The sequence below is a fragment of the Eschrichtius robustus genome, chromosome 2 (assembly GCF_028021215.1).
Source record: "Eschrichtius robustus isolate mEscRob2 chromosome 2, mEscRob2.pri, whole genome shotgun sequence".
Taxonomy (NCBI): domain Eukaryota; kingdom Metazoa; phylum Chordata; class Mammalia; order Artiodactyla; family Eschrichtiidae; genus Eschrichtius; species Eschrichtius robustus.
Genome location: NC_090825.1, coordinates 177546670 through 177564710, shown reverse-complemented (window position 1 = coordinate 177564710; position 18041 = coordinate 177546670). Strand labels below are relative to the sequence as shown.

General features: G+C 57.1%; 1 protein-coding gene across 13 annotated transcripts in view; it reads left to right on the top strand.

The window, feature by feature from the left end:
• Positions 1-2941: 2941 nt before the first annotated feature.
• The window catches only part of TCF3 (transcription factor 3), a 34162-nt gene continuing 19062 nt past the window's right edge, over positions 2942-18041 (top strand). For all 13 annotated transcript variants that reach the window (XM_068537327.1, XM_068537329.1, XM_068537328.1 and 10 more), the window contains exons 1-3: positions 2942-3218; positions 5145-5289; positions 8492-8564. In XM_068537327.1, the coding sequence (XP_068393428.1) occupies positions 5218-5289; positions 8492-8564 (145 nt within the window). In that variant the 5' untranslated portion in view covers positions 2942-3218; positions 5145-5217. The remainder of the gene's footprint in view (positions 3219-5144; positions 5290-8491; positions 8565-18041) is intronic.

Genomic DNA, 18041 nt, shown 5'->3' with positions numbered 1-18041 from the left:
TTTCTCTCCGTGGTCAACCGTGGCCTGCACAACTACTGTCTTCTGGAAGTTTCCACCACCATCCCCATGTTCTGTCCCCAGCTGCCCCACTCACTGGTGGGAATCTGTCCTTGGCATGAGTTTGCTCAACCAGGAATGGGGTCCTCCTCCTCCTCTGGTCCCCAACCCGGGGCAGCGCACAGTAGGTTTGGCTTGGGGGGAGGGAAGGCAGCCCCAGGTGGGGAGGCAGGTCCCTGGCTCCAGCCTGCCTGCCCTGCTGGCACCCAAAGGAGAACAAAGGCCGCAGTCAGGAGGCGGGGGGGGCGGGCTGTGGCTGGCCTCGAGGGGCCCCTGGCACCAGCTGCTGGCTGCCTGTCCCCGTGCCAGGGCCCCGTAGGGCGCACCCGGGCCTCGGGGCTGGGCAGAGCTTGTGGCCGAGTGGGGCCCCCACGGGCTGCTCCTCCCGGTGACTCAGCCCCAAGCCGGGTCTCCCCAGGGAAGACAACGGTGGCCTGTGGGTGCCGGGAGGGCCTCCTGGCAGGTGTGAGCCCCAGGGTGGACTGGGCCCCAGGGACGAGATATCTGAACCTCATTTTCCTCATCTGTACAATGGGTTTAATCACTCGGGCGTGAGGACCTGACAGCCAAACATATGGATGGAAAGAGCACATTTGGGACTAAAGGGGGGAGCCTTTTTAAAAAATTTATTTATTTATTTATTTATTTTTGGCTGTGCTGGGAATTTGTTGCTGCGCACGGGCTTTCTCTAATTGCGGTGAGCGGGGGCTACTCTTTGTTGCGGTGCACGGGCTCTAGGCGTGTGGGCTTCAGTAGTTGTGGCACGCAGGCTCAGTAGTTGTGGCTGTCGGGGTCTAGAGTGCAGGCTCAGTAGTTGTGGCACACGGGCTCAGTTGCTCGGCGGCATGTGAGACCTTCCTGGCCCAGGGATCGAACCCGGGGCCCCTGCATTGGCAGGCAGATTCTTAACCACTGCACCACCAGGGAAGCCCTGGGGGGGAAGCCCTGGGGGGGAAGCCTTTGATGGCTCATCTTGCCTTGGAGGATAGGGACTGGACAGGTCACAGTCACCAATGTGCGCCAATGTCCAGCACCAAGCCTGGCACACCATCGGTGCTCAATATTTGCATGGCCTATGAATGGATCATTCCCCTGCTTCAGTGGGTGTGTCAACTCCAGGAACACTGGCCCCATGTGGGTTAGAACCTTAGCATCGTTGGGGGAGAGGGTGCTGGCCCGACCTGAGTGAGGCTGGGGTCCCGGAGGGGCCTCAGCCCCAGCCTGGTCCTTGAGAAACCCCTCAGGCTAGGAGGAAGCCAGAGCAGACAATGGACTTGTGCGGTCATGGTTGGTCCAGGGAAAGGCTGTGGACTGAGGCAACCCTCACTTCGGAGACCTAGGTCTTACAGTGGGGAGAGGCCGCAGGATGAAGGCACATGCCCTCAGCACCTACTCTGTGCCCATCAGTACACCCTTCCATTTTCCTGATGGGGAAACTGAGGCCCAGAGAGTGGCAAGAACTTGGCTGAGGTCACAGTGATGCTGGGAGGGATGAGGGATTTGAACCCCGACTCCAAGACCCTCAGTCCCCTCCCCAGACCTGTGGCACATGGCAGCACTCTGGCCGAGAAGGGGTCACGGTGAAGGTCAGCCCAGTTCGGATGTAGCAGGAAGAGGCTTTATTAGGAGACCCCTGAGCTCCCCACCTGCCCCTGGGGTCTTCTCCACCCCCCTCCCCCCAGGACCCCCAATTTTCTTCCTTCCTTTCAGCCCTGCTCCCTGGACCGAGGGCTGCCCTGAACTGTGGGAACTCAGGGCTCCAGATGGGGTGGAAGAGCCTTCCAGGCAGAGGGCACAGCCAGGGCAACGGCCTGGAGATGAGAATGAGCGTGGCAGGTTCTGGAACAGTGAGGAGGAGGAGGCCGCTGAGGCCGGAGCCCAGTGGGCCGGGGGTACCGTGGCCTCTTTCTAGCCTGGAAGGGAGTGTAGCTTTCTCTCTGCGGACACAGGGGGCCACGAAAAATTGTGTTATTTTCATTTATACTAATTATTATTTTTATTCTGTAGGGTCTATGGTTCCTAAAAGCTGAAGAGCCCCTGGCTGTGTGGGGGCGGCCTTGGGATCTAAGTGGACTCTCAGACCACTGAGAGTCAGAAGGCCTGGTCCGGCCTTAGTACAGCCCAAACTCAGGTCCAAATCCCATTTTACAGATGAGCAAACTGAGTCTCAGGCAGGCAAAGGCAACCAGCAAGTCAAAAGCACAGAGCGGGTTACACGCGGGGCTCTCTGACCCTAAAACAGAGCTGGCATCGGTGGCCCTGCAGGTGAGATTAGTCTGATTCGTTCCCGCGGGGGGGGTCTGGAACGCTCGCCACACCCAGCACCGGGGTCCAGCATTAGGAACTCAGATACGACCGAGCCAAAACGGCCGTGCGGGCGGCCACGCAAACCTGAGACTAAAACTGCAAGCCCCACCCCCTACCGCTTCTCGCGGCCTCTAGCTCAGAGAGTCCAGCCTCTTCCTTCGTTGGGACGCGCGAAGGGGGCGGGGTGGAGGCGGGGCCTAGTTACGAAAGGCCGAGGGCCCCGCCAATCAGGCTTTCGCACTCTCCGATTGGCCCCGGTCGCTCTACCTTATCTTTCCATCTCACGGTCCTACCCGCTTGCGTCAGGCTGTGCACTGTGACCACGTGCGCCTCCGCGCTGGAAGATAGTCCCTGCCCTCGACCCCCGTCGTTGGCCGACGGACCCCCGGCGCGCCCGCTCCAGGCTCCGGACTCCGCGGGACCTCAGCCGCGTTCAGCGGAAGCGTGGGGGCGGGCGGCGGCGGCCGGGCGAGCGGGCAGCGGCGGAAGGATCCGCGGACGGCGGCGGGGCGGGGAGCGCGCGGGGCGGGGCCTGGCAGGGGCGGGAGGCGGGGCGCGGCGCGGGGTTGGGGGCGGAACATGTCTCCCGCCGCAGGAAGATGAGGCAGCGGCGGCGGCCGCGGGCGTAGCGGGCCGGACCGAGCCCAACGACGCGGCCGGTGGGCACCGCGGGCTCCTCGTACGCCGCCTCCGCCAGCGCCCCGGCCGCGTAGGGCCCGCGGGGCGGACACGCGGGGAGCCGGGCCACGCGCCGCCGCCCACGCGCGCCCTTCGGGGCCGCGACGCCCCTTTGTCCGGGGGGGCCGTTCATGCCGCCGCCCCCCGCGCGCTGCGGGCCGGGCCACGCCGAGCAGGTGAGCGCGCCGGGACCCTCTGCCGCTTGGTGCCCGGCGGGTCGGGCCTCCCCGCGCGGCGCCGGGACGCGGGGACCGGGGGACGTGGGGCGGGGGCGGGCCGGGCGGGGGGCGGCGCGGCCAGAGTCATTGTTCTCCAACTTTGCGCGCCGGAGGGGGCCGGCGACGTGGAGGGCGCGCTCCGGCCCGCGCGCCCCCGCCGGCCGGCACTTCGGGAAAGTTTGCGGAGCCGGGCGGGGGCTCGGGGGGCGCCGCGGGGCCGCCCAACTTCGCGGCGGGGCGGCGGCGCGGAGGCCGCGAGCGCCCCTTCGCCCGGGGGCCCGGCCTGCGGCGGAGTTTGGAGGGGAGCGAGTCAGGGAGAGAGAGCGTCCTTTTGTCTGCGGGGAAGGTGCGCCGCGCGCCTGCGGGCTCGGGCCGGGGGCCACATCTGTTCCGCGCTCCGCTCCGCGGGCACGGGCGGCGGCTTCGGGGTGAGCAGCGCGGTGGCGGCGGCTGCGCCCCGAGCTTCAAAGGGTTCCCGGGCCGCGCCGCCCGCACCGGCTGCGGGGGGTGGGGTGGGGATTGGTTTCCCGGTCCTCCTCCCACCCCTCCCCCCCCCCCCCAGAGGAAGACGTTCCTGCTTTTCTGCTTCCAGAGTGGCTTCACGTTATCTTCCGAATCCTCTTTGAGCCCCCAAAAGTTCTCGTGACACCCCAGAAGTGTTTCAGCTCTCCTAGAGAAGAGCGTTTAGCCCCCCCAGCTCTGCCTTAAAATCGGTTTCAGCCACCCCACAAAAAAGTGCGGTTTCGTACTCTTCAAAAAAAAGTCAGTTTCACACGCTTTCCAAAAAAGAAAAAGCTTCGTGGGGGAGGGGGTGCGCTGGGGCATCCGTTTCACACCCGTCTCCAGTTGGCAAACAAAGCGGGGGTTTCTCCGCTTCTGAGGTCGGGTCTCCCTCGATCTCGGAACCCCCTTCCCCTCGCGGCCCCCGCCCGCACCTGGGGCCCGGGGAAGAGAAGCTGGAGGGGCTTCACTGTTTGACTGTGGGACGGAGGTCTTGCTCTCCTCTCTTTTCCGGATGGGGCCCGGCAGGTGGATCCCCCCCATTCTAGAATGGAGCTCCTAGGGACCATGCGGGGTGGGGGGGGAACCCTGGCCTTGGGACCCCCTCCCCCCAGGGCAAGGGATGTTTTCAAAGTTGCTTAAGAATAATTCCCGGATACACCGTGACAATAAAACAATCTAGGATGGTTTTTTTTTTTATTTTCCCAGAATTTTGTTGTTTTTTATGGGGGGGAGGAGGTTAAGTGTAGTGGGAAGCTTTGCGGGTAGGTCCCTGCGCGGGGCATCCCCCCTATTTAGTTGTGGAGCAGGAAGGGGGTTCTGCCGTCTTGTGGATTTCTTTTGCTTTGAATTTGGGGGTGACCGGGCCTTCAACGTGCTCTGACAGCTGCTGGGGGGGGGTGGTCACTAAATTTCCCTTGGGGCGGGGTCGGGTCGCCCCTCCCCCTTCCCGGGGGTGGGGCCAGTGGAAAGCCTGCGGGTGGGTGGAAATGGGAGAGGTGTCGGGGAGAGGGGCGGGTTCTGGCCAAGCTGGGAAGGGACCACTCCACCCCGCATCCAGTTTAAAATTTGCAACTTGATTCCTTGGTGGTCGCAGAGGGAGTTCAGGGAATGTACTCTGCGCTCTCCCCCCCCCCCCATTGTTCAAACTCCCTGAAGGCTCTGGGGAGGGGTCGCTAAGGGCCCCAGTCCCTGAATTCTGGCTGCCCCACCCCCATGCATCAGGGTCTGGAAGGGACGCAGCCTGGGAAGACCCAGACCCAGAGCAGTTAGAGGGGCTCTTAAACAGCTCTCCCCCATCTGCTCACCTCGGCCATTGTCACTCATACCTCTTCTCTTCTCCACTCCTCACCTCTTCTTGCACCCGCTGCGGGCACCCTGCAGGGCTGTCTCTAGGCCTGAGGAGCCCACCCCGGCCCCTGGCCCCTGGCCCCTTGCCCCCTGTTGCTTCTGGAGAATGAACCAGCCACAGAGGATGGCGCCCGTGGGCACGGACAAGGAGCTCAGTGATCTCCTGGACTTCAGCATGGTGAGCGGCCCTCCCCGTCCCCCCGTCGTGTTCCCCGCCCCCGCCACATGCCCAGCTGTCCACACTTGCGCCCCCCGGACGGTGGGAAAGAAGCTTGTGCCAAAAACACTCCCAGCATCTGGACCTCAAGCTCCTATGGGTTAAAGAGCCCCAGGTGGGGCTGGGGGAATTGGGGTGCCCTCGGATGGATGGGTTGACGCCCCCGCGGCAGGGTGCAGCTTTGGGGCCCTTGTCGGCTTCCAGAGACACCCATCGTCGCCCAACTGTTTGCCCAGGCACAGAGTGGGTCCAACATACCACTTTGCAGATGGGGAAACTGAGGTCCAGAGCGAGGGAGGGACTGCCCAGGGCCTTCAGCTTTTCCTTGGGGAGGCTTGGCCCTGAGGCCCCAGCTTGGCTCTGGGCATGCAGTGACCTTGCCTTGGGACCTGTAAAACTGTGTGATCGGGGTTATTCATGCCATCGTGGGTGCAGAAGATGGGGGGGTGCCCAAAGCCTAGGTGCCTCCTGTGGGGACCTTCCGTGAATGAGGAGAGGCCACAGGCAGTGGACGTGTGATTCCTCAGTTGTTTACTGACACGAGAGCCAGTGCCGTGGGTCTGCGGGGTGGGGGGGCAGGGGGAGGTCCTCACACTTCCCAGGTGGTGTGCTCTACCCGACACAGCCCGTTCCCCGGCCAGGCCGATGGAGGTTCAGAGAGGGTACTGCCTTCCAGAGGTCAGACAGCTCAGACGGGCCCAGGGAGGCTGGGAGCTGGACCATCCCTTGGAGGACTGGGGGCCTTGGTTTGCCTGTCTGTGCAATGGGCCACCTGTGTCGGGAGAGGCGGGGTGGTCTGCGTTTCCTCACAAACCCAGGAGCTGTGTGTGGACTCCCTAAATCCTGCTCCCACCCCTCCCCCAGCGAGCATTATTTTGGTTTGAAATGGGTTCAGGGAGGATGCTTTCGGTCTGAATTTAATCCTCTGCCAGTATGAGGCCCAGGCCACTGAGGTCTGTCGAAACAAAACTCCCCAAACTGAAACGGCATCAGCCGCCCTGCGGAAAAACACAGCCCACGGGACGGAGCGGCCGCGGCTCCGGAAGGGCCATGCCGGTATTTTTAAGCCCCGTTTTATTTTTGCGTCCCAGCTGAGGAATCAGGGGTGCTGCTCACTTGTTTTTTTGTTAAACTGACAAGTCACAGACCACTGGGCTGGAACAGACCGGCTTGGGGATCAGGGGAGGGGGTGGCACAGGTTCTGATGTCGCCCCCGCCCCCCCCCCACAGCCTCAACCAGTTGCCCACCACCCCCTGCTGTCCGGGGGGTCCAGACTCCCCCGCCCCCCAGCTCAGACCCATTTCACAGATGCGGAAAGCGAAGCTGAGCGTGCGAGGTGCCCAGTGTGTGTCCTCTGGGAAAACCCAGAACTGGAGTTTTGTTCGACCTCCTTGTTCCCGTGAGGAGAGAGGCCTCGAGGCAGCCCCCCATCGCAGGAGGCTCACACCCTTTCCTTCCCACCTGCCCCAGAGACACTGAGTTAATTTTTTTGAAACAGATTTTCGACTGAAAAGATTTTGAAAGGAAAGCGCTTCCTTCGGGCAGGTCTGTGTAAAGTAAACGAGGCAACTGTCAGTTAAATACCAGGAAAAATGGCTCCTCCTAGCTGTTAAAATCGCATCTCTGCCCCAGCCCTGAGCTTCGCCTGTTAGGCTGGAGGCTCTGAGGGTGTGTGGGCCTGAGGTGGTCCCTGGGCCTGACGACGGCCTTGAAGGGTGAGGGGCTGGGGAGGGTGCTGTGGACTTGCCTGGTGGCCCGACCGTGCTCCTCTGAGCTCTGCGTGTGCAGAGGCCCCTGCGTGCCCAGGATGCCCACGTGCATTTGGGTTTCACAACAGCCCACACGGTATGAGCTCTGTGTCCGTTTCACAGAAGGGAATACTGAGGCTCCGAGGGGGTGCGGGGGCCTGGCTGGGCTGATCACAGACCTTCAGTGCCCGCAGGACACAGCCCAGTGCCCCCCCCGCCCCCCCCCACCCTGTGGCAAGTGCCACGTCAGCGGCCTCTGGCACCCTGGAGGGCGAAACAGAAACAGAATTGAGCACCACCCCCCTCCCGCTCCTCAGGCTCCTGATCCCCAGGCCTGCCCCTCCCCCAGCGCAAGCCTCAGTGTCCCCAGCAGGAAAGGGGCCCGCCTTGAGGCCAAGGCCCTGGGTGCAGTGAGCACAGCCCCGCCCCCGGAGGGGACAACAGACCCCGTGAGAACCCGAGTCCAGCCTGGGTGCACACCTGCCCCAAGTCTGCATTCGCCCTGCCAGCTCAGTCTGTGGCCTCAGTTTCCCCTTCTGGAGAACAGGGTGTGGGGGAAGGACCCCCTTTCCTGGGTCGCTCCCAGGGCCTGTGATGCTGCCCCGAGTCACGCCCACAGAACGCACACCCCCGTGTCCTGCTTGTCAGCCTTCAGCCGCTCCCCACAGAGCCTTAATGCTGATTGCGGCCACTCTGAATTGCTTGGTCCCCAAAAGAACCTCTGAAACTCAGACCGTTGGGGCAGGGCAGGGCCATGGTTTCTTGTGCTGCACGAGGGTTTGTTGATGTTGGGTTTTCCCAGTTAATACTGCTAAGCTGTTTAATCTTGAGGGACTTAACACTGTGGGTTTGGGTGAGTGAGTGGGGGGGGCGTGGTGATGCACCCACACTCGGTGCCCGCCCACCCGGGAGAACTGCCCCGTCGTTGGCCGGGAAGGGTGCAGCTCTGAGCACGGAGCCCGGCTCGTGGGGGCCCCCCTGCTCCCCATCCCGGTGGCGGGGCCTGGCTGTCTTCCCTGCACTCCCACCGCTCGGGGTCAGGGGCCCGTGGGGAGGTGGATGCCGGTCTCCTAGGGTGAAGGTCGGGGTCCGCGCCTGGGACACCGGTGGGACACGCCATCCATCTGGGAGTGTAAATGATCTCATTTATTTAAAGCTGAAACTTGAAGAAAACTTTGTATCACTTCTAAGTGGATACATTGTATCAAGTGCCTTCGTGTTATTTCATCCCCAGCAAAACAAATACAGAGGTAAACGGGAGTTTTCCCTGCCCCCGGCTGTGCTCCCGAGGGGCACCGGGGAGCCTCTTACCGCCAGGGCCCTCAGGGCGCCTCGGGCCTCCCGGGGGACAGGACCCCGGCAGAGCTGTGGCCTTGGGCTGTGCCCCCCACTCACCCCCTCTTTCTCCCCGCAGATGTTCCCCCTGCCGGTGGTCAATGGGAAGAGCCGGCCCACTTCCCTGGCCGGGGCCCAGTTCGGAAGCTCAGGTAGGACCCCGCTGGCTGCCTGGGGGCTTCTTGTTTGCTTGAGGAGATCACCGCGTGCGTAGGGTGGGCCCATGGAGGGTGAGGGGGGGGCTACTGCGGGGTGGGGCTGGCGGCCGGGCGCAGCCTCGTGGACTGGGCACTGAGGGGAGAGGTGTTTGGGGGCAGCGCTCAGGCCCGCCAGGTGGAGTGGGGCTGAGGGGCCCGGGGCGGAGGTCCAGGTGCCCATGTGGGCGTGCGGTGGGGGGATGGTGAGCCTAAGGGAACCCCAGGAAGCAGCTGCTGTTGTGGTGGTGTGACTTGCCTTGGGGCTAAGGGAGGGAGCCCCATGGTCAGCATGGTGTCACCGTCCACCCTGGCCCCTTGTCCGGGTGTGGGGGACTCTGTGTGACTCACGAGGGCCGGGGTGAGCTGGGCACTTGAGCCTCCAGGGTCTCCTTGGCCCCAGTGGGGTTCTGGGTCTCCAGTCCATCCCCAGGGAGGGAACCTGAGGCCCAGGAAGGGAGTTATGTGGAACCCCAGCTTTCTCCAAATCCTGCTCAGCTCCTGGCTGTTTTCATTCAAGTATGTATTAGGTGCTTATCGTTGACAAGACCCGGCACTAGCGTGATTACCTGGCCTGGTTTGTTCGAGGTCTTGGGGGGGTTTCCTGGGATCTGGGACTTTGAACGTTCCAACTGGGGTCATCCCAGGCACACCTGGATGAGCTGGGCACCCTGCCTGGTACTGAGTGCGGACGACATGGCCCAGGGAGGACAGATGGCATGGCCTCAAGGAGCATAGAGCAGGGGTCAGGCTGCAGAGTGGTGGGGAGGGCAGTAGGGACTGTCTCCATGGAGATGTTTGGATGTTTGAGCAGAGGCCTGGGGGCGCAAAGGCCCTGGGGCAGCACCATACCTGGCGAGTTGGAGGAACAGTGAGGAGGCCTGTGTGGATGGAGCAGAGTGAGGGAGGGGGAGGGGGGGGAGGGCAGGCCATGCAGGGCCTTGTGGACTCGGGCTTTTGAGAGGAGCCATGTGCATGGGGGGGAGCCCACTCTGGCTGTCGGGAGGGTATGGGGGACCCCTTGGGAAGGCCAGAGCTCTGCACGGAGTTCAGTGTCTTTCTGGGGTCTTGGGATGGGGGCCGTGTCCCCCCACGTCTCTGGGGTCCAAGACGGAAGGGTCTGTCTGCTCCAGATTCCATCAGGGTGTCCGGTGGGCTCTGGCTGGAGGAGGAGGGGGTTTCAAGGGTGGTTTGTACTCCCCCCAACCCCCCTGCAAAAGGAGGGACATCATGCTGCTGACCCCACTGCCCCACGCAGGCCTTCCTCTCCGCCTGAGGAAGTGGCCTCAGGGCTGGCCGGAGTCCTCCCTGAAGTGTGGAAATCCCCACAGGCCACCCTGCCTCCCCATTCCCAAAACAGCCCTGGGGAGCAGGGGGTGCTGCTGTTCCTCTGCCTCAGGCAGAGGGTCAGGCCCCAGCAGGCTTCCTGGAGGTGGTGGCACAGTCCCTTCCTCATCTTCCCCCAGGTTCTCCCCTGCTCTCTTTTGTTGCCCAGTGTCCACTTGGGGCCAGTAGCCCCCAAGGAAGGGACCCCTCCAGGACGCCCCATGCCTGGCCCGGCCTGAGTGGGACCCCTGTGAATTTTGCAGGTTGATTTTGTGTGGTTTCTGCAGCCGTAGCCCGCTCAAGCGCCGTGCCCTGGCTACTTCAGGTGGGGAGGGTCCGGCCTCGTCCCGCTGCACGTTGGGCTGAGTTTTCTTCTTCCCCACGACGGTTGTGGTGTGGTTGGTCCAGCCCAGGAGGTCTCCAGTTCTGGACACACAGCTGGGGACCCCTTTCCCCAATTCATTTGAGCAGTTAGTGCTGTCTGGGGCGGGGGAGGGGGCATGGGACCGGGAGCCCTAAGACCTGAGCTTAGGGGTCCCCTCCTTGCTTCCACTTCAGGCACAAGGCAGGCTGTGTCACCTGACACAGGTGGTGTGACTGCAAGACTCAGTTTCCTCGTTTGTAAAATGGGAGTCTCCCCATCGGCAGAGGGTTCAGCGAGTCCTTGGGCGTGAAAGTGCCTTATAAACTGAGGCGCGGGGCCCGTCTCGGTGTCTGCCTTGAGGGGGTGCAGGGGGGTCGCAGCTCCAGAGCCGGGAGCCACAGGAACTGAGACTGGTCCCTTTGCGGGGGCTCTCCCAGCTCTGAGCTCATTTACCTACTCCCTCTCTGGTGGAGCTGGAGACTCCAGGAGAAGGTGGGGGTGGGGGTGGAAGGGTTGGTGGCCCAACAGCAGGATCGGGCTTGGGGAAGGCACCCCCTTTCTGAGCCTCAGCTTTTTTCATCCGTAAGATGGGTCACTGCCCTCCAGACGGGCAGTGTCGCTTTAAGGGGACAGGAGTTTCTGAATGCTAGTAGGTCACGCCAGCCACATTCTCCCCTTCACTCTCCTTGCATGTCTTGGCCTCGTGTCTCTCTACTTAGAACTCCTTTGAGTCAACTTGCTTCTTTTAGATTCACTTCGAAAGGGCACTTCATGTTGGAAGAGGAGCAGCCCAAGCCAGCGGGGACGGGTGTCTGAGGAGGGGTCTCCGAAGGTCTCGGGAAGAGGAGCTGAGCGTGTGGGGTGTGCGGGCTGCTTGTGCCGTCTCTGTTTAAAGATTCTTGTCAGGGAGGCGCCGAGGCCAGAGACTTTCTCCTCGTCATCTAGAGCAGAAGACTGCAGAACGGGGATAATTTTTCCACTCCCTCCCTTTTGGGAAGCCCCAAGGCACAGATCTCTCAGTGGCAGCACGTCCTCTGCCACAACCTACAGGGTCCGAGGCCCCATGAGATATGGGGAAACACCTGCTGACACCGGAGGAGACGTCTTCCCTGTTTTCCTGTCTTGCAGCTTTCCTGGTCTGTGTGACTCTAAAGGTAACGTGCCCTTGGGTACAAACCTAACAGGTGGGCAAGGCGGCATCTACCCTGGCTCAGCACAGGTGTGCGGTTACAGCCTCAGAGTAAGTTCCCGGCTAGAACTGCCAGCCGTGGACGTGCGTCCACGGTAAGAATGTCCCTCTGGCATCCCAGTGCTGGCTCTTTCCAACCTCCTCCAAATGCGCCGTTTCAATGGGCATTTACACGTTAATCATGGGCGATCATCTTTCCAAAAGCAGATTGGCCAGATGAGTTATTTTTTCATGAATTTCCGATCACTACCCCCTTTTTTTCTTGGATTTAGTGAACTTTTTATTTTGAAATCATGATATATTCACAGGAAGTTGCAAAGAAATGTGCAGGGCGGTCCCGCACACCCCTCCCCAGCCTCCCCAGCTGTCAGTCCTGCACGTCCCTCACGTGACACCAAATCAGGAGGCTGACCTTGGTACGATTTACAAGAGTATTTGGATTTTGTAGTTTATTCACAAGCTCTGCGTGTACACGTTTGTGTGTGTGTAGTTCTGCTTGGTTTTATCCCGTGTGTAGTGCCATGAAGCCACCACCATGGTCTGTTCAGAACTGTTCTATTGCCCCATGACCTCCCACCTGCTGCCACTCACCACCCACCACACCTCACCCTGGCAACCCCTGATTTACTCTTTTCCATCTTCCCAACTTTGTTGTGTCGAGAATGTTACATACGTGGAACCATACAGCATGGAACCTTCTGAGATTGGCTTTTTCTACTGAGCACGGTTCCTTGGAAATCCCTCCAAGTTGTTGGCTGGATCAACAGCTTGTTCCTTTTTATTGCTGCCTGGTGAACTTTTTAACAACAGCAACAGTAACACTTATCAATGACAACTTATGTCGACATTTGTTGAGCGCTGTATGCCAGGTACTGAGCCTGGATTGTTTATTCTGAGTCCTCAGTCCTCACAGGTTGGTGCAATAAGTGCGATTGTCATCCCCATTTTACTTAGGATGAAGCTGAAATTCAGAGTTTATTAACCATCCCAGCTAGCCACCCAGTGTTGTCTCCCTGTAGTGTCTTGTACTCCTGCACTATGCTGCACTTATTGATTTGTAAGAGCTTTTCATAGAGGAAGGATGTTAGTCTTTTGTGATCTTCAGCCTTTTCCCTAAGTTTTCATTTATAACCGTTGTTGATGATGGAGACTTTTAATTTGCCTCAGTGCTTTACAGGTTTCAGTTTTATGTTGTCAAGTCTTCTATGTTGTTCTAGCTTTGGTGCCATTTCTGCAAAATCCTTGAGAATTAGATGACACAGTCCATTCTGCATTGCAGATGTGACAGTCATGAATGTGCCTGTTCCTCATTCCATCAAGTTGAAGAATACACAGGAAAAGATGCTGGAGGGCAGAAAAGCATGCCTTTGCAGTTCTTGGCAGAGCAAAGAAGTGAAAAATAAGTGGGAGGTAGAGAACCTCAACAGTGAAGTGATCAAGGTTGAGCTTATGCAGCAGTTTCTGGCCAAGGGAACACATCCAGCTCACCCGTGGGACTGCTCAGAACACACACCCCTGGGCCCTGGACCCAGAGACACTGATAAAAAGCCTGGGATGGGGCCTGTAAGAGCTTCCAGGCAATTCTGAGGGGCACCTCCAGTTAGAAGCACTTACCTTTAAAGGCCATGCCTTGTAAAAGAGATCATACCATTCTTATAAAAATTTATCACATACTGTGCACAAAAAACACCTGTAACATAAAAAATGTGACCAAAGTATAAACCGTATATTCTTTGAGAACAATGCGGTAAAACTGGAAATGAAAGACCAAAAAACGTAGAAGTAAGTAAAAAGCTTAATGACTTGGAAATAACAAAATTCCTTTTCGTTTACCTCTTGGGTTAAAGAGGAAATTAAAACAGGCTAGACAGAAATCAGCAATAATCTAAACACACTGAAACTACAAGGTGCAGCTAAAGCTGTTTTTAGGGAAGAATCATAGCCTTTGACCATCTTCAGATACAATGAAAAGAAAAGGAGTAAGCATTTAATTTAGGAAGTTCTAGGACAACGGAATAAACTCAAGAAGACCTTTCTTGGTGGTTCGAAATGCCTTAAAGCATTTCCTAAATTGCCATTTACCCATGAATTTTTGTCTCATCTTTTTACCTTCCTGTTGCTACTTTAGTACTGTACTACCTGGTGTCAGTTACTGTAGCTTTTTAGAATTATTATTAAATTTTTCTTTTTTTGTTTTTCTTTTATTTATTTGGCTGCACGGGGTCTTAGTTGCAGCGTGTGGGATCTTCATTGCCACATGTGGGATCTTTAGTTGTGGCATGCGGGATCTTCAGTTGTGGCATGTGGGGTCTTTAGTTGCAGCATGCAGAAGCTTTAGTTGTGGCATGTGGGATATAGTTCCCTCACCAGAGATCAAACCTGGGCTGCCTGAATTGGGAGTGTGGAGTCTTAGCCACTGGACCACCAGTGAAGTCCCCTAGTTACTGTAGCTTTGTGGTGTTTTTATAGTCTTCAGTTGTTGTTTTTCAGGTCTGCCCCCCCCCCCATATTCAGACATGCTGATTCTTTTTCATGATCTTTAGAATAACTGTTATGTCTCCTCCCCCATCCCTCCGAAACAAACAAACCTACCTGTTGGGATTTTGATGTTGTGTTAAATTCATAGGTACATTTCGGAAGAACTGTTTGTGTTTATAGTACTGCATTTTCATGTTGTAAGAACTTGGTGTCTTCTTCCTTTACTTAAGTTTTGACCCTTAATATTAAGTTTTTAAGATAAACTTTGAAAATGAAAGCATAAGGCATTTAGCCATTTTATAGTTTTTTTTCTTTCCTAATTTGCTCACATACTTTTTCAGTGAGAGTTGTTTCTAGGTGTTTTAGGATTTTCCATGCTGTGGTTTGGGGATCTTTTTTTACCATATTTTCTACCTGGTTGCCTCCTGACATCCCCTAATTATTTGCATTCTTCCCTTGGCTTGGTTTTCCAGGTAACTCATCCTCAGGCCTCTTCCATCCTGGTGCGGAGGCCATGTGCCTTTTCACATCAGCAAGTGTTTCTAGAACCACATTGGGTGTGTGCTGTTTGGCTTCTTGTCAGCAGGACCGGGCCTGATCCTGGCTGTCGATTCGAGATAGATCTCTCTGACTGTCTGTGTTTATCATGTTCAGGGCGTTTCCTTCTGGTCCTATATGACCATCCACGCAAGTGATTGGCATCACTGTGGTGTGTTGGGTGTCTCAGGACAGCCCCTGGTTTTCTCCTTCCCCACGTCCTGACGCTGTCCATTAATGGTTTTTCTCACCCCGATGCTCCCTGAATTTTGGGTTTGGTCCATATCCTTGTTTAGCTGCCAGACCAGATCTGCCAGCATCCGTTTTGCATTTTGCTTGTGTTCCCATGTCGTGTGGCACTGAGGCTTCTTGTGGCTCCCTGCCATGTTTCTGCACCAGTTTCTCTGGAACAGTCTCCAGCAAGTGGGGCCCCCCATTCTCTGGGCACTGGGGAGCAGACCCGCCACCCTGTTTGCATGCGACACTTTGCCCAACTGCTTTATTTCTGCTACGGCGATTGGCCTGTTGTGATTTTGTCCACTCCTCTTGTCAATTCTAGCATTTTGGTAGGGGGGAAAAAGAATCATCCGTTTCAGGCACATTTAAAAATGGTTCACGTTGCATTCTTTAATAACGTATGAATCCATGTCTCAGTCCTGAATCTACTTATTCTTTCTTTTTGTTCCCTTGTCCTGGACCCAGCTGTCTCGTGTCTGTATTATTGACTTTTTTCCCAAGGAATCTGCTTCATTGACGAATCGATGTTTATCAATTAACTACTTTTCTCTTCACTACTTCTATTTAATTTAATTAATTTATCCATTTTTTTGCCGTGCCGTGTGGCTTGTGGTATCCTAGTTCTCTGACCAGGGATCGAACCCGGGCCCTGGCAGTGAAAGCGTGGAGTCCTAACCACTGGACCGCCAGGGAATTCCCCACTACTTCTGTTTTAATTCCTCCCGTTTTTTTAGTTTTTCTTTTCTTTTTTTCTCTTTTGACTTCTGAATCGAAGGCCCGTTTGTTTATCTCTGGCCTCTCACTCAGTAATCATGTTGAGGGTTATAAATTTCCCTCCGAGGACCACTTTGGCCATATCCCGTTGGTTTCAATAATGCGTATTTTCGTTATTTTTTTTTTTTTTTTATAGATTCTTGGTAATAATTTTTAAAGCACGTTTCTCTGTGAGTCAGGTTCTTCAGAGATTTCCAGTTTCCAGGTTGGCCGTGGAGTGTTTATTCCTCGATTGGCTAATTTCTAGGTCACCGATGCAAAAGTCACCGTGGCTTGGGCTGTGCTGCTGTTGGGGAGATGCAGGGCGTTCCTACTCTCCTGAAACGGGGGCCGCGTTTGTCCTTATTCCTGAGGGCTTGAGGGATAATTTGACACGGAGCTGTGAGGTCTTCGTCTCCTGCCCATCACGTTTAGACTTCTTATTTGTTCAGTGTCAAGGACCCAGGGCGGTGGGATGTTCTCTGTGGGTCCAGCCCACTGTTGACAAAAACCCACCCTCTATTCCAAGTGAGAGCTTGCGCCTTGAATTCAGACTTTTCTGTGAACGTGACGGCCCCTCCTTTTCACTTGCATTGCTTGGTATATCTGTGTGCAACAGATTGTCTTCCTGAGTCACTCGTTCCAGAACTGTTTTCTGTAGGTGCTGTGTTCTCAGCTTTCAAAAAAATTGAGTCTGCACCTGTCTTATTATACTTTCCATGCTTTTATTTTAGGTTTTCCCGTCTTTATACTTTTTCCTTGCAGTCGTGTCTGGTGTCTTTTCTTGGGTTGGGTGTGGAAGGCTGTGCTGCTGGTGGTTCTAATGGTTTTAGGGAATGTGCTGAAGCCTCCCGTGTCTGGCTCCTTCCGCCTCAGAAGTGAAGTCACATCTTGTTGTCCTGCAGGAAAGGGTTCTTCCCCAACCCTTCTGTTTGGTATAAATACGTTGCCACTCTTTAGAAATGTTGTTTCTCTTTGTTCGCAATGTTTGTATCTGGCTGAGAAACACGTGTCCTTATTGTGTTCATTCTGCCACTTAGGAGGCTTCAGCCTCCTCATCTGGGAAGCGAGGGTGATGGCAGCCATTTAAGGGTTCAATGGGATAAACCACAGGAAGTGCCTGGAGCAGCGCGGCACCTGCGGGCTCTGGTGCCCATTCTTGGGATGGCGTCGAAATTCCACTTAGTTTAACTTAACACGCGGCCCAGATGTGCTCGGCCTCCCTGCACCGTCGCGTCCTCCAGACTCGCGGGGTCTGTGCTGGGACTCCCCTCCCTCCCTCGGGGATGTTCTCCAGGGAAGGGTGCGGCTCTGGATGTGCACCTGGCGCCTGCCCCTTGTGAGGGGCAGCGGGTTGGGGGTGGAACTCCCGGGGCCTCGCCTTCCTTCCCTCAGCTCCAGCCCCGTGGGTTGTGTCACTGTGTGCGCGCAGCCTCCAGGGAGTGCGTGCGTGTTCTTCCGGGTTTTTCTCTGACTCCAGGTTTGGGTGTTTTTCCTGTTCCTCCCGGGATGCCGGCTCTGGTGTCTGGGCTCGTGTTAAGCCCTCGTGTCCGTGGTCTCAGAATCCCCCCTTCCCCGGTGTTTGGGGGCGTCTCCAGAACCCACCCTTCTGTTCGATCACCTCTTCTGCATTGTCACTTCTGCCTCGCCGCCTCTGACGCTGCTTTTAAAATCTCTTGTGAATTGGCAGCAAAAACTTCTTAGTTTTTCCTGCTTTCGCTCTTCCTCTCTCCCTGAAGCCTTATCTTCCTTCTATTCCATGGCACCCACAAGCTCTGCAGTTTCCTTGAGGGCGCGTGGTGGTGGTCTTAGATATGCTTCCGTTTCCTGGGATAAATCCTAAATCTGTGAATGTCCATCTTCTGTGTTCCGCGTTTGTTTCGCCCTGGGCCTGTTTCTTGCAGGGAGGTCCCAGCTGGGATTCTGAGCTCATATTTGGCTGAGCGGTGGGGTGGGTGAGATCCTCCCATCCTCGCCGTTGGGTAGAGGGGTCCCCCTTGAGACTGAAGCAGGATGGGGTCTTTCTACTGTTGCTTTGGTCACGAATCTGAAATTCACAGGAGGGGAGGGGGCAGGGCAGGTTCTGCAGCTGGGGGACCCCGTTCCTCTGAATTACCCACCTGAGGGCCAGCTCCGCCCACCGGGGAAGCCTCTGGGGTTGGGGGTTGCTGCTCCGGGGGTTCAGGAGAGGTTGGGTTGGAGCCAAGCCCTGGTTTGGGGGACCATCTGCTCTTGGAAATGGTGGGCTGTGCCCTCCACTCACTTCCTCTCCAGCCTCAGATCCGCTTGCTTGGGCGCAGCTCCAGGTCCCCTGTCTCCCCACCCCCACTTTCAGGGGCAGGAACGGCAAGGGCTGTGGGCTGTGAGCCGCTCCGGCACTTTCCTCCAGCCGCTTGGAACCTGCTCCCTCTGGCGGGAGCTCCCTGGCGCCCTGGAATTCCTACCAACTTTTGAAACTCTGAAGGCCAGAAACAAGTGTAGCTGCTGTGAACACGGAGGGGCAAATGAAAAAGGGGGCGCATAAAAGCGATGAGAGGGTCTGGGTTTAGGG